The sequence below is a fragment of the Atractosteus spatula genome, chromosome 5 (assembly GCF_055471065.1).
Source record: "Atractosteus spatula isolate fAtrSpa1 chromosome 5, fAtrSpa1.hap1, whole genome shotgun sequence".
Lineage (NCBI taxonomy): Eukaryota > Metazoa > Chordata > Actinopteri > Semionotiformes > Lepisosteidae > Atractosteus > Atractosteus spatula.
The window spans coordinates 64,409,521-64,425,426 of record NC_142710.1 but is presented as its reverse complement, the minus strand read 5'-3'; the positions used below and the strand labels follow the sequence as shown (position 1 = coordinate 64,425,426).

The 15,906-nt window shown below is 44.9% G+C and overlaps 1 protein-coding gene across 1 annotated transcript in view; it reads left to right on the top strand.

Annotated features, from left to right (window-relative positions):
• The first annotated feature begins 2,771 nt into the window (after positions 1-2,771).
• The window catches only part of bsna (bassoon presynaptic cytomatrix protein a), a 160,295-nt gene continuing 147,160 nt past the window's right edge, over positions 2,772-15,906 (top strand). Inside the window, exon 1 of the mRNA XM_088915628.1 lies at positions 2,772-2,953. Within this exon, the coding sequence (XP_088771754.1) occupies positions 2,772-2,953 (182 nt within the window). The remainder of the gene's footprint in view (positions 2,954-15,906) is intronic.

Sequence of the window (15,906 nt, the reverse complement as noted above, 5' to 3'; positions counted from 1 at the left end):
TGCCTCGCAGGTCTGGGGACCGATTTATTTCGCTGTGTATGTATGCCGTCCTCAGGATTTTGATCATGCTGAAAATTAGCAACTGAATTTGGATATATTTTTACAGCTTCTGATCTGCCTCTGTGACATATCGAGTTCTTTTAGTCCACATGCCCGATAAGTAAGGATATCTTCATTGTTAAACAGAGCTGATCGATCAATTAGTTCGATTAAGACACCGAGAAGCACGGCAGAGATGAGCAGTAGCCGATTTTTGACTTGGGAACACGTGATTATTCCGCGGATCCTTTAACCCTATGACAGCGAACGGCAGGCCTCAAAGTTTTATTTCATCCTTTCATGACTTGTTGTTTTCCTCTCGGAGCGTTAAAGAGGACGAGGAAACCTGCCGTTCGGTGGGATTCAAAATATTATCAGCGCAGAAGAAAGAACGGCAGGAGGCACTTGCAGCTAACGCGCCCTCTACAGGACAACTGAAGTAGAGAACCTGGGTGGCACATTAGGCGGCCGGTCACAGAAAAGCACATTTCCTCTTGCAAGCTTCCTCTTGCAAACTGACAGGCTTCCTCAGCTTCCTCTTGCAAGCTGACAGAAATTTTTTACAACAGAACACTTGAGAATAGACCTCGATTTTGATATCACACTCAATTAGTTAGCATACAAATACTAAAATCACTCTTGTTAAGGCACTGGAAATAATGGAAGTGTTGGGTGATAGCACAGCTGCCTTGCTGCACTGGGGCCCTGGGTTCAACTCCAGACCTGAGGTGCTGTCTGTGTGGATTTTCTCTGGTTGCTCCAGTTTCCTCCCGCAGTCCAGGGACATGCTGATGGATTAACTGGCTCCTGGGAACATTGGCCCTGGTTTGTGTCTGTCTGCCCTGTGATTGGTGTCCTGCCCATGGTGTACCCTGCCGAGCACCTGTAGCTTGCAGGGACAGACTCTGGCTCCCCTGCGACTCCGAATTGGGAGACGCAATCAGACGATGGATGGACGGAGTGCATTAGATCGGAGTTTCAAGTCCACTTTCAGAGCCAGATTCCTATGGAGGAACTGGAAAGGGCAGCAGTTTTCTTTCGGCGTGTTTTTTTTTGTCTCATGCTCAGTAGAAGGGACAACCACACGGCCGCCGCTGTGCTCATCGATCAATCTGTCAATCGATCTGGTGGGATTCTCCCAATCCCAATCCCAATTCCAATTCCAGATGAAGAGCAGCTCTTTGGCCGACAACTAATTTTAATCCCCTGTGGAGACCTGCTCCGTAATATCGATACGTGAGACCGTCAAAATGAGAGATTATGTCTGTGAGGACTGAACATAGATATATGGCCGTCTGTGCATAATTTCATGAATACCAATCAGGTGAGCCTCCTGTCTGACTGCGTGAATTTGGGGGAAGTTTCAAGGAGTTGTGTAACCTTGAGATGGCTTGCAAGTGTTATGTTTAATTCATTTTGGACCGCGCTGTGGAGGGGAACTTGGCATCACTACAGAGGGGATTCTCTCTGCAGCTTGTGGGGTTCCTGTTTATCCTGTTATCAAAGAGGGCTCGAGCAGCTGGGGGCCAGGAGTTATATAAACCCAGTCTTGCACGTCCTCTTCTGTAGGATGTTGTGTAGGGCAGGGAGACCTCACACAGCACCCTGGACGGCCGGAGACACTTCAGTCTCCGTTCGGTTACAGTCGCCCGAGAGCTAAGCTTCGGATTCAAAGCAGTCGTTCCCCCTGCAAATACGACCTTTTAGTAAGAAATTGAAACAAAATTTGTAGAGTGGCCTTGGTAGTGCGGAGGTCAGCATTGCTGCCTGGCAGTGCTAGGGCCCTGGGTTCAATTAGAGACCTGGGGTGCTGTCTGTGTGGAGTCTGTATGTTCTCCCTGTGTTCAAGTGGGTTTCCTCCGGGTGCTCCTGTTTCCTCCCACAGTCCCAGGACATGCTGGTGGGTTAATTGGCTTCTAAATGTAAACTTGTCCCTGGTGTGTGTGTGTGTGTTTCCTGGCCAGGGTGTATCTAGTCCTCCATCTGTTGTTTGCTGGGATAGTCACCTTGAACTGGTAGAAGCCGTTAGAAAATGGATTGGTGGATAAAAAGGTCATTTCAGATTCTGACCCCCATGATCCATTAGACATATGAAGATGGTCTTTGATGTCCTTTCATGCAAATAGATATCCCAGTGTCTCAGGCAAATAACATTGAGGCACCAGAAAATCAACAAACACTGTAGGAACTTTATAAATCTCTGACCAAGTCGTTATCTGGTTATAATTATCCGTCTCACCTAACGGACATCTTCAAGAATCAATGCACTGGACTGGGTGAAGCGATATTTCACCCCCCACCCCCACCCCCACCCCCACCCGAGTGTATTTGCAGAAGACATCTGCATGTGTAAGCGGTTGTCAATACAGAGCCAAACTTTTTATGTTCCGGCAACATTACCGACCAGATCGCTGTCCTGTTCAGCGGTGTGAGCGTGCCCGCCGCTCGTCCCCGACGCGTTCGCACACGCGTGACCCCCCCCCCCCCACCCCCCGGACACCTGCCGGGGGACCGTCCCCTCGCCACGGGAGCGCGCTCGGCGGCGCCGGCGTCAGAGCGCGCCTGCTCAGTGCGGGCTGCTGGCTTGTAAGGCGATGATGGCGGAAGAGGAGCAGCGTTGAGTTCTCTTATCCCATTTTTTTTTTTTTACATTTTAATTTAATGCACGGTTCCTCAATAAAATAAAATAAGAAAAATAACTCCTCACTCTCTCCGTCTCCTCACCCGAGACCATGGGGAACGAAGCCAGCCTTGAGGGGGGCGGCCAACCCGGAGAAGTAGGCTCGGCTGGCTCAACCGTAGGGACTCCGGCTTCCATTTCAGCACCTCCGGGCTCTGGACAGCTCACCAAGCCCAGCAATGGAGGTGCTGCCGGGGCAGGACCAGCGGCCGGAGCCGGGGCACGGATTAACAGGTAGAGCCGAGGACAGCAGTCGGCGGGCATTTGGAGTCCCGGTGCATTACCCGAACCCCGGGGGTGTCGTCCGCGGAATAAGATCCGTTTGGCTTGCAACGGGTGCCGTCCGTGTGCAGCCAAATTAAACACACTATGGTTAAAGAACAAGACGCAGGTGTTTTTATCTTACCCGATGCAATGATTTCGGGCTTGAGGGAGGGGGGAGCAAACTGCGATGTGATCTGCTTTTCGGGTTTTAGAACGACGGGTTCGTTTCAGACGTAAAAAATTATGAATGAACCGCCTGCCCATCAGTAGTGATATCCGTATTTATTATCCCGCGTTGCATGGCATTTCTGGTGATGAGACGTTTCAAACACTGTACTACACCGCTTGACGGAGCGTGGTAGGCAAAACGGCGGTATCTGATGTGGGTTACACATTTTGGCGAGATGCTTGTATCCGCCTGAGCGTTGAAAGACTGCCTTGATTTATGATGCAGAGCCTCTTGCACGCCGAAAGCGACGCAAATATTGCTGCACTCTCCCCCCTTCCTGTTTAGTGAAATCCACGATTTAATATAAACTCTGAAAGGGTAACATAAAGGTATTTTTCTTAGTGTCGTGCAAGAACACGATTAGCCGAGTGTCGACCTCAGTGTTCGGCTCCAACCGACCGTGTTACTTTTGTGGGATTTCAAGGCGAGCTTTTGTGATCGTGCGAGTTGGACTGCATTAAATTATATATTTATCACGTCCATTACGTGGATAAACCCCCCACATTTCAGCGAATCTGGTTTTTTAAAAATGTTTTTGATCGTTTAAAAAAACCAAAGAATAAAATTCATGACCCGGAGCACGCAAAAACCGACCTAAGGGGTTTTAATTGTCACCTTTTTAAAGCATCAAAATATCTCAACTTCAAAGATTTGTTTGGTAAAAAAAAAAAACATTGTAGAAGAAGAGATTATAATACACGAGGCTAGGCTTAAAACCATAGAAATGATTACGATTGCTGTTTGGATATATTGTAAATGCTCACTTTGCTGGTTAGGAAACCATCACATTCTGTAGTTCGAACACTCGGTAAATGCAGCGCTTTCAGTGCAGACAGCGGCTTTTAATGCAGCTTGCGATAATGGTCATAGGTTCTGTGTAAAATAAATCCATTTACATGGTCAATTAAGAGTTAAAAAAAAGAATTCCGTGTGTAGAGATATTCTCACGTGTGACTCGTAAAAGCCCGCGTTGTTGTACGGCATTTCTCTTCCATTAAAGGGGCGTGTTACTTAATGTTTTTCCTGTGAGGCTGCTTGATACAATTTGTTCTCGGGAAAAAAAAAAACGAATCGATATTGTTTTATCACAAGATTAAAAAAAAATTCTCATCTTACGTTCCCTGCAATATAGGACGGGGCGATAGCCGTGAGATATTATTGTTTTAAAGCAGAATGCCCCGAGAAATTCGATGAATTGCATTATACGGGAGCAACTCTACACTTCGCTTTCTGTTGAAAGAAACGATTCTCGCACGTCATTGAGCGAAGAGATCGTGCACACCAAGGTGTTTTTATTTGATAATGAACAAATGAACAGTCTTTAACGGAAGGTCTGAAATTGGGTGTTTAAAAAAAATAGTACCGACTCTCTAAAGATATTCTATATAAAATGGATTAGAAGAGCTATAGATTAGGAAACCTTTCATAGATTAAACGTCTTCCCTTTTGCCAGTGACGACGTAAAGGGAAAACTATCATAAAGACTTACGGCTGCCTCTGATAATCAGCTTCTAATTGTCCGACTGAGTTACACAGCTACAGTGTGAATTGCCTTTGTTTGCAATTGTGACCCCATTGAGTGGCCTAGTTTTTCCTCCAGACTAAACCTGTAGGTAAACCTACGAAACCTACAAACACCTTGTTTTCGTTCGTCCCGATATTTCTGGGGGTGTACGCAAACGTTTTAATACGTATCTTTGTGAAATGGCGGCTTATATTCCTGAATAGGCCAGATACGTCGCGTTTTCACGCGAAGCTTTCTGAATCAGTGCACTGGGAGGCTGTCCGGCGGAGTGGGTCTGGACATCTCTGAAGACAAGATTTGACTCGCTTCTTCCTCGGTGAGCCGAGTTACACTATGGCGGAGTCACTAGACAACGCGCTGGTAGCCGCTGGTTATTAGAGAACCGGAGGAAACTATTTTTTGAGTGTTGTATCCCGATGGGCTAGCATGATGTGCATGGCTCCTTTGCGAAACTGGTGCCCTGGGTTCGATTCTGGACCTTGTGTGCTCTCTGTGTGGAGTTTGTATGTTAATTTCTTACACTTACACAGAGTTTTTCTGGACACTCCACTCAGTGGGCCTTACAGGTCATGGGGGCTCTCCTCCACCGACACCAGTGTGTACCCCCACCTGGATGATGCGCCAGTACACTCCCCACACACCAGCTCTCAGGGGGGAGGAGAGTGATGAAGCCAGTTCAGAGAGGGGGATTATTAGGAGGCCGTGACTGGTAAAGGGGCAACTTTGGCCAGGACACCAGTGTTACACCCCTTGTCTTTTTGGGAAAGACCTCAGGTCAGGACCTCGGTTGTCTCACCCGAAGGGCAGCACAGGACCTTTTTATAGTATAGTGTCCCCACCACTATACTGGGGCATTAGGACCCACAGAAACTGCAGGGTGAGCGCCCCCTACTGGTCCTACTAACACCTCTTCCAGCGGCAACCTTAGTTTTTTCCCAGGAGGACTCCAGGCTCACACCTGCTGAGCTCCAGTGAGTGGCAGGGTGATATAGCTGCCGATCACTATGTATGCATGATTTTGCTCTGGGTGCTCCGGTCCCCTCCTGCAGTGCAAAGGCATGCTGGTGGGTTAGCTATCTACTGGGAGAACTGACCCTGGTGTGAGTGTGTGCGTGTCTGCCCTGTGACAGCCTGGCATCCCATCCAGGGTGCCTTGAGCCCGTTGCTTGCTGGGATAGGCTCCGACTCCCCCGCGGCTCCGAATTGGATGAAGCGGTTAGCAAATGGATGTTTTAGACTGAACCGTGCCCCAAGGCTTGTACTTGTCCATGTTTATGTAGTTCACTGTAAATATTGAAATTTGCCTTCACTAAGCTCCTAATGCTCTAGGACAAGGTTCCTAGTACCCACAGTAGCTGGCTCAAAGCTGTGGCCAATTATTCTGCAAAGATCTCTGGGGACAGCAGTTTTGTTTAAGGCTTTTACTATTTACACAGCTCACCGAACTCTTCAAATCAAGTTATTAACTCCATTGACACAGCGATGAGCAGAATAACCGATGATATTGTTTATGAGTTATTTCGACTCCTGACAACTGGAAACCTTTGTGTTCATGTTCCTGTTAAAAGAAAACAGTTCACAGAGTCAGAACAGAGAGAGAAATCTGTGGCGATGAGCCAGAGAAATTCTGGGGAAAAAAAACCCAACAAACTGGTCTTTTAACAGGCAAAAGCAAAATAAGAGATGCTGCTAATCAGAGCCGGTGTCAAAACTGTCCATGTATGGAAATGATCCTATAATTGGCTCCTGGAAGGAGAGATTTGCAGCGCAATTGAGTTATTTGCATGTTTGAAATTGATTTGGTAAGTCAGAAGCCTCATTGACAGTGCAGTGATGACCCCCCAGAGGAAACCACCGAATTTGGTACAACTTATATTCAGCTCTGGTGTGGCACAGTGGTGCAGTAGTGAGCACTGCTGCCTCACGGCGCTGGGTGCCTTGGGTGATGTTCCAGACCTGGCGTGCTGTCTGTGGGGAGTTTGCATGTTCCCCCCTCTGGTTGGCATGGGTTCACCTCCAGGGGCTCCAGCTTCCTCTCACAGTCATGCTGGTGGGTTGATTGGCTTCTGGGAAGAATGGCCCTGGTGTGTGAGTGTGTGTGTGTTTCTGTGTATCTGTCCTGTGGTGGACTGGCATCCCGTCTGGGCTGTACACTGCCTTGCGCTTGTTGTTCATCGGGATGGGCTCTGGTTCCCCGCTGTCAACAAATGGGTAGAAGGGTCTCCGGCTCTGGTCAGGTAGTAGTCACATACTATACCAAGTGCCGTGGGGACTGGAAGAGTCTCAGCAGTAACTCCTCTGAGCTTAGGGTAATGCCAGTGAGAGCTGCATCACGCCTCCAGTCAGTGCTAAGTGTGCTGCAGGCAGAGGTGACTCTGCAGTGAGGAGTAACGGAGGAAGGCAGTGATGGTGCACACAGCAGAGGATCGCATGTGTGCATATCCTGTGCTGGTATGAGAGCTGTAGTGGTGAGCTGCATTGCATTGGCAGTTTAAAAATTAAGAGAGGTGTAATAAGAAAATAATTGCTGATTCCATATATATATTTACCAATAAGTTGGATAGAAAGTGTCACTAAGATAAAAAATCAAATTCAGATGAGCTGTTTATATTGCCTGTGTCCTTGTTATTTCAGTTGTTGACAGTCATGTGTAACCACTGTGGTTTGGTTAGCGCCGCTGCGTCATAGCTGCAAGACCCTAGGCTGGATTGCGGCCTCGTGCGTCCATCTGTGTGGAGCGTGCATGCTCTCTCCGTGTTCGTGTAGGTTTTTTTTCTGGGCTCTCCGGTTTACTCCCACCTCCCAAAAGACGAGCACTACGAGTGCGAATGGTTCCGATAAATTTCCTCCCACCAGAGGTCAGTCCCTGATTGCCCAAGAGGAAGGGAGCTGGGCATCCCAACTATAGCTCTGTCTTGTCTAGAGTGGAACCCTGGCACCTCTGCTCTATGCCTAGAATGGGGGACATTTAGCTTAGACAGATGCTTCTGTGTTGTTTCTTGTGCTGGGATGGGTTTTTTATCCATGCTAATGAGCTGAAAAGCACCTTCTGAAAAGACATTCCCGTGTTTGTTGTGAGGATGTTATTAACACTAGAACCTATCACCTCATTCCCAGGACGTCCAGGAGATCCAACACAGCAGAAAGAAATATTTGAAAAAAAAAAAATTTCTTAAGCCTGAGTTGTCAGGGCTTCACAAGTTATGTCTTGCGACATAAGATTACTGTATCTACCAAAACACGACCAACGGAGAATCGTAAACAGCACAATGGTCGCTCTCATAAAAAGATGGAATATTTAAACTGTCCTTTGAAGATGTACAGCAAATGCCTGCTGTTTACTGCCTAAAATAGACGAATGCCTTTGCCACAGTGTGAAGATTCAGAAATAGCCTTGCATTAACTAAGCATCGGGACTAAATTAATTCCGTGGATTTGAGTGTGAAAAAATCTGTAAAGCTTCTTCTCAGCAGTTTTTAACACTGCAATTACTTGTTGTTGCCAGGGGGCTTTCCTATTTTTAACCTTGTTCGTTAAAGCTTTCTTTCAGTTCTGTATCTGTCATTTAATTCCATATTTTATACTGTGCATTTGAGCGCCTGCTGGCAAGCTGGGGAAGAGCCTTCTGCCTTCATCGCTGGCAAAGTGGTGAAGACAGGACTCAAAGCACATTGATCTCAGATGGGCTCAGTTTGTTTTCCGTCTGGATTGACTGAGGGGTAGTTGTTACTGATGAATGGCTATTTTCATGGATCTGCTTTGGGATGCTCCTTTTTCATCTTTTGGCTCAAACTCTGACATTGCATGCTCAGCTCCTGAGAGTATATGAATGTGGAGAGTGAGCCATTCCCTTGGAAGATGGAGCCTTCTGTATTTAAAGACCTGTTTAATCCAAATCCCAGCACACAGTCCTTTGTAAGCTTCGGCGAGGAAAGCACAAGTTCTCATAATGCAAAGCATTTGTGCAGGATTGCTAAAAATATGAAAAGGGGGTAAAAACAAAAAAATGACTGTAATCCAGCATTAATAATGAATTCCAAGGTAAAGTTATTTTTAGCTGCCTGACCGTTTTGTTATGCAGGCTTTCATCATCTCATTCAGCGTTGCTTGGATTCCAATTAATCCCTTTATTAAACATAGCATGAAATAACTGGCACAGTGAAGCTAATGACTACAGGAACGTTTCAGATAGAGAGGAAGAAAAAAAAAAGACTTACACGTTCACGTGCTGTCTTATCAATTTCCTTGAATCATCTCTCGTGTGCAGTCTCATGATGGGACTTGAGTGTCAGCTGTGTGCATTGTGCAGCTGTTAAAATGGCTGTCTGCTTAGCTGATTCCCCAGGTTCAGATAAATTGCGTGTTGATTTAAAAACGCCTTCAACGCTTTTGCAAAAATGCTCCTTGGGCACCAGCCTTCAGCTATTTCGGTATTTCCTTGAATACCGGCATGTCACACATAAGCTGAACTGCAGCACCAGTAGCACGATCGATAGTGACAGTTTCACAATGGGGGTACATGTTCAAGAATTGCACTCCCATTGCAAACAACGAAAAAAAAGTATTGTAAATGTTATGTGAGTAAATTCTGTAACAGGAGTAGGTAGATTACTCTTGGGGTGTTGTCTCCCAAAATGAGCTGTGCTGCGATTCGTGCTATATTGAATTCTGTGTGTTTTAGCAATGAAGATCTGCAGTGTTCAGCTTTGAGATTTTATTTAACTGGAATACAGCTGAATTCTGCCGGAGGGAATGATTGTACCCACTATGAAGCAATCACTGAACTTAATTTTTTTTTCTGAAGGAGGACATCACAGATACTGTCCATTTAAAGTAAGTGGCTCAAAAGTAAATGGCTTCATGCTGAAACTACGCCTTTAGTGGGGCAAAGTCTTCAATCTTACTGCCATGGGTTACAATATTTCCCAGCTTCCTCAGCCTTTTGTATGCAGATGTTTGATTGAAACTGCTTTCATATTATTGTGTGTAATCAAACACTTTGCTCTTCCAGATGTTAACGTATTTCTCTGTGGAAGTCAGTTTTATGCAAGATGTAAATGAAAATAGTTTGCAGGGAATGACTGACATACAGTACTAATTTTATCCTCCATGGACAACAGAGGGAAAAGAATGTCTCTGTGATTTGAAAAAAAATCATCTTTAAACCCTTCGAAAAACTAAATAGTCTCAGTATTCTGAAAACCTGACCTCTTATGTTATAGTGTTGTAATATCTCTCAGTTGATTTTTATAGTTTTACAGAGGTAATAATGGAGACCTGTTATTAATGTTAATATTAATTAAACATTAAAAATGAATTAAAAATGGTTGACTCTGGCTGTGTTCTATTTGAATAATTGTCATGTTTAATATCCGCAGCACAGATAGTGCCTGTTTTTGATATGCTTCCTAAAACACTGCCCCCTTTTGCTGAATGGAGAAATTAGTCTGCAGGTACAGCACACTGATCTGCCTGTGGTACTCCCATCACAAAACAGGTTCTCCTTCAGTGAGTCCCATTCACAGCTTAGCTCCTGCTGTTTCATGAGATCAGGTCTCAAGTTAGCTGTGAGTTTAGCACTACAACCTAATTTCTAACTCATCATTTCACAAACTGATATTGTTCAAAGCATTTCAGAGGACTTCTTTTCAGTGTTTGTCAGAGTTCATTCAGAAAATATGCTGTTTGATCTGTAATATGTGATGTAATATGCTCCTCCTGTGCTCCATTGGCTCTCCTGAGCTCCATTGGCTTGCCTGAGCTCAACTGGCTATCCTGAACTGTATTTGCTCTCTTGAGGTCAACTGGCTCTCCTGATCTGTATTGGCTTTCCTAATCTGTATTGGCTCTCCTGAGGTCAATTGGCTCTCCTGAGCTGTATTTGCTCTCCTGTGCTCAACTGGCACTCCTGAGCTGTATTGGCTCTCCTGATCTTTATTGGCACTCCTATTCCACTGGCTCCCTTGATCTTAGCTGGCTGTCATGGGTTGTGTTGGCTCTCTTGAATTTCTTGACTTTCCTGAACTCCGTCTCCTATGTCTAAAGATGGGCCTGCTTCCTTCTCCCACGCCGCAGATGAGCAACTCTCTTAGGAATCCTTTGTTTTCTGGTCTTATATCATACAGTATATATTGAGCCAGTTGCTATCTCTGGGCTGGTTACGTGGCACAGGGCGATAGGTCATCCCCTGAAGGCTTCTGGGGGAAGGAACATGGACCCATAGTGTTGTTTCCTCCTACTGTCCTGCAACGAATGGTAGCGATGAGGCAGTGGAGGAGTCCCATGAAGGAGAGTCCCTCTGTGAAGAAGCGCATTACCACTCAAGGGGATTCAGGTCACTTCAGCACCAATAACAGAGAACGAAGGGAAGACATGACTATGACAGTCAGGTTAATTTTACTCTCCATCTGCTACACGTTAAATTTTACACTTGGATTACATTTTACACTGCTGTAGGCTTCTGGCAGTTCATTAATGCACTTTTGGATCTTGATGGCTGCCATGTAACTTTGGATGGGTCTGGCCTTTTGAGGCATGAACTTTTTGTCTTAAAAGTAAAAGTGTTCATACATTTTTTTTTTTTTAGTGGCACACAATTTTACATGTCTCTTTGGGAGAAAACTCTGTCCACCTTGTCGCAGCAGTCTGGTGTCTTTTAACAGGACTCTGCAGCCCCACCAGCCCAAAAGTCCAGATTCAGAGTTCATGGACTCTTCCTACTCTTCCTTCACAAAGGGTTAACTACTGTATATGACACTGCCATTTTATTTCCTTTGAATTTAAAGAAACACCCCCCCCCCCCCCCCACCCCAAAAAAATCTTAAATATCTCCAGTAATAATTATTGGTATGGTTTCATGGGCTGCTATTGACAAGCTTAGTCGGTATGAAATGTCCATGACAATGAAAGCTGTAAGATAATTGACAACAAATCCTCTTCATTGTCCCTAACATGAGATAACACGGTATTGCTTTTGCCATGAAAGGTAATTCACAGTATTGCTTTTGCTCATAAAGAGGTAATGATGAAGGATTTTCCCTGGAAAAAGGTCTAACAAACCCAAATAAAATCTACTACTATGTGTCCTTATTAGCATACTAATTAATATAATCACATTGAAAATTATTAGATTGTTGCCTGACTTGCATCTAAATGCTAGACTAGTATTCCTTTCCTTAACATCACATATGACTGCTTAATTCAAGCTACTGCTCCAGTTTATTATGGCAAGTGTAACAGGAAATAGACGCCCTCACTGTGTAGTGAGGTTATCTAGGTCTGTTGGGGAAAAAAGTTAATTAAATATAGTATTTACTCCCATCAGCAATAACTCTGGGAATAGAAACAGTGAAACTGTGAACACAAGAATGGTACAGAACATGGGAAATGGCAATATGGAGAGGTGTTTCATACAAAACACCTTTTACTTTCGAGTGACTCTATCTCATACTTTCCCACATGGTCTATGTAACATGAGCACATGGGTATTCGTTTGCTGAATTATGTTGTCTCTCATATTTGGAATTAGACAAGCATTCTACACGCAAGACTGATTGAACAGTCTGGGGTGGAGACTTCCCTCAGAGGAAAAGTCGGGCCACAGGTAAGAGGAGACCATTTGGCCCGTTGTCCTCAGCTGGTTGCGAGGAGTTAATTGACACAGGGGGCTCTTCCTGCCTTGTCTTGGAAGAAGCCAGTGTGTGGGCACACGTGCGACAACCCAGATTCACATGTTCCTTAGCAGAGCTGCACATACGCTTCGTTGATCTGCCTCTCCTGATAGTGTCAGCTTTCCAACTTAAACCCTGAACCTAAACCGTGTCTAGGATCTGCTACAAATAATAAAAACATAATAAGCCAAGTGAGATTGGCTTTGGCAGCAGGAGAGATTGCACAGAGGCGGAGAGGCTTTTGGATTCCTCCCCCCAGCTCTCCCACGTGGACCGGGTATGAGAAACTGGAAATCTGCAGCACAGGAAACCATATCGCCCCCGCCCCTGACCTGTACTCTCTCCATCTGGCATCGGACAGGAAAGAAAGAAAGGAATCCGGACAACTTAAGCAATTGGGTAAAAATAAAAAAAAGAGTTAGGAGAAATTTAGATTTAATTAACTTTATATTTTGTATATAATCAGACCTTTATAAGAGTTATCATTTGTGCCATAATATGTTTGGTTCTTGCCAATATGGATGCATGTATTAAATCAGACATTCGATGTTTTATTCTTTAAAAGGTAGAGATGGCAAGTGAGTGACTGTGCAGATTTAGATAGCTCTGTAACCTTGGAGTGAATGCAGCTTAACCGTTTTGGACTTCATAGAAGGCACATGGCTTCCTTTCAGGTTTTGTTTTCTAATGCTAAAACGGAGTATAAATCCTTTAAATGCTCAGTTCCTCTAAATCCTGTGGATACAGGGAGCATGGAACACAGCACAGGAAGGGGTTTATATAGGCAGAGCTGAAAAACCCCTGAGCAGAATATTGAACAAATCCACAGGGGCTAAAATTGCTCCACAGGAAAAAAAAAAATAATTACCCTCGCTTTTATTTATTTGTTTTCTAAAACGGGCTGATGACGTTATGCATTTCCTTAATGGGGAAAAAAAGAAAGAAAAGGATTTTTCTGAGACGGATTACGTTGCTTTCAGCTCAGTGGCACATCACTCCAGTGAAGCATGGGCATTGCAGGGGAAGGGAATGCATTACAGTACATGGGATTGTCTTTATGCATTAATCACCTGAAAACAGAAACTGGAATTGGCCAAACAATGGAGTGAGTGATTAGAACTGTCCCTACCTGGCTCCCTAGCAATGGTGTTTGGAATGGGGGGGGGACAGGAGTGGTGGTTTTTGTTTGTTCTAAACAATTGTGTCAAATTTTGCTCCGCCCCACCCTCCCTGTAACTGCTCCATCTTCTCATCACCACCGACCTCCTCCGAAACGCTGAACCGTAGGCCCAGATCAGGAACGGGGGGGACTGTAAATTTGTAGCCATCCTCTCATAATGCTGTTGAGCTTGAGAGAAACACTACTGCAGCGATTCCCCGAGCTTGGCTTGCGGAGTCGGCGCTGTAGGAAGAGAGGCGGGGGACAGTACCTGCAGATCACTGACTTCATTACTCTCTTGGACACACGGGCATGCTGCTCACTGATTGGCATGGAGGGGAGAAATGGCTACGGCTGCTCTCCGTGGGGGGGCACGAAAAGAGAGCATCAGAGGGGAGAGGGGTCCCCTTTTACAGAGGCACGGAGAGCGGGGGTGAGCTTGCAGAAAAGACAGGAGAGAGGTCAGAGTTCAGAGGCGCCTAGAGACAGACTGCTTCCGGGGCAGGACGCTGTATCATTGTGCCATGTTATATTATTGTGCAACGGACTGGGCGGGGTTGCCGAATTAATAAACCTTCCGAAAAGAAGGAGTGCTGAGCTGGCACGTGGCGATGGTAACTGCACAGGGTACGTCACTTCACGCACCCAGGGCAAGCCAGTGATGTCTTGGATGTGTGGATCAATCAATTGGACAAGGAATCAATCAGTCAATAATTAAATCTATTGAATATGCAGATTTGAACTGTATTATAGCATTAGAAGCAGGGCTGTCTAAAAAGACTGATTTCTGCTTCATGTACATTGGTGGCAGTTAAGGCAAGCAAACGACCAGCTGTTTCACTCTCCTCAGCCTCATATAAATGTACTTCGATGAAACGGGCTCAAGATAGTTATGAGAAACATCATCAGAGGAGTGTGTAAAACAAAAAGCAAGAACATTATTATGAGTCTTGGGGAAAATGCAAATTTATTTGCTTTCAATAAACTGCTTTTATCTGTCTGTCTATCCGTGTCAGGGAAGGAAAAATTCGGTATGAGCTTTTTGAGCCTAAGATATTTTATCTTTCAAGTTAACTCTCTTCAGCCTAACTTGCTTCTGAAACCGGCATTTTGGCCCAGAGCATGCATACTCAGACTGCTCTTTGTCAGTCTTCACATACAGTACATTGAGACTTCTGAAAATTTACTCTGTAATTTTAAGTTTCATTTCCTTGAATCGAGCAACACAGATTAAAAGGACATTTTAATTAAATGTTTTGACGGATCAAGGTTTGTATTTTTGGGTTTTTAGTGTGTGTGTGTGTTGTAATTTCAATATGGGCCTGTGGGATCAAACTGAAGCTGTGGTGGGGGGGAAAGAGAGACGACTTTTAAGCTCTGAATGAATTTAAAGAAAACTAAAAGGATGTGTTGGTGAAGAGCGACAGGATGCTTCCCCTCCCCCCCCAAAAAAGCTAGGAGTTTGAACTTTCTTACTTTAGTCCCAATACAAGTCAAACGATATTTAACCAGATAAACGCTGTGATGGTCTAGAACTACACGTAAAGATTGTAAAGATGTGGAGCATGCAAAAGCACTTCTCTCTACTGGCTCATTGGCATTGCAGCTGCCAATGGGAAAGGAAAAGAAGGATAAGGGCACAGGAGAATGGAATAGAATGTCAAGTAGCTGTTTTTCATTGCATTGGACATTTAATCCCACTTTCCTGAAGGGGTTTTCTGTAATTTGTTTCGGGTTAGGTTTCTTAGTCTTTGTCATCTCGGTGCCAAGGAGAAACAGTGTGATCTAATGGCAGCAAACACATGCAGAGAGCAACTGTGAATTGGAAGGGCTCTCCTTCAGGCCCATTACTGCAATGTAAGGTTGTCAGCTGAGATCTGTGCACGTCCTGCAGTAAAATACTGTATATACTGTATGTATACAGTACATATAGTACTTCAAGTAGGGAGCTGCGTCAGCATGCACAGGCTGCAAAGGAACAAGTAAAGGTTTATTCCCTGCTGAAAAAAAGAAGAAAAGAAACACAACGTTTTGGCTGTGGAGCCTTCTTCGGGTGTCGGGAAGATTTGAAATGATTCCTCAGCTAATCCTTATTTCCTCGGCTAATCTTCACACCCAAAGAAGGCTCCACAGCTGAAACGTTGTGTTTCTTTCTTCTCTTTTCAGCAGGGAATAAACCTTTTCTTGTTCCTTCACAGTACATGTATACAGTACATACAGATGTACAGATATAAGAAAACCTCACTGCAGTGTGATCACATTTTCATTGCTGGGTGATATGAGTGAAAGACCCACTCAGATAATACACAGGTGTGTGTGTAGGAGCGAGGAGACTGGAGG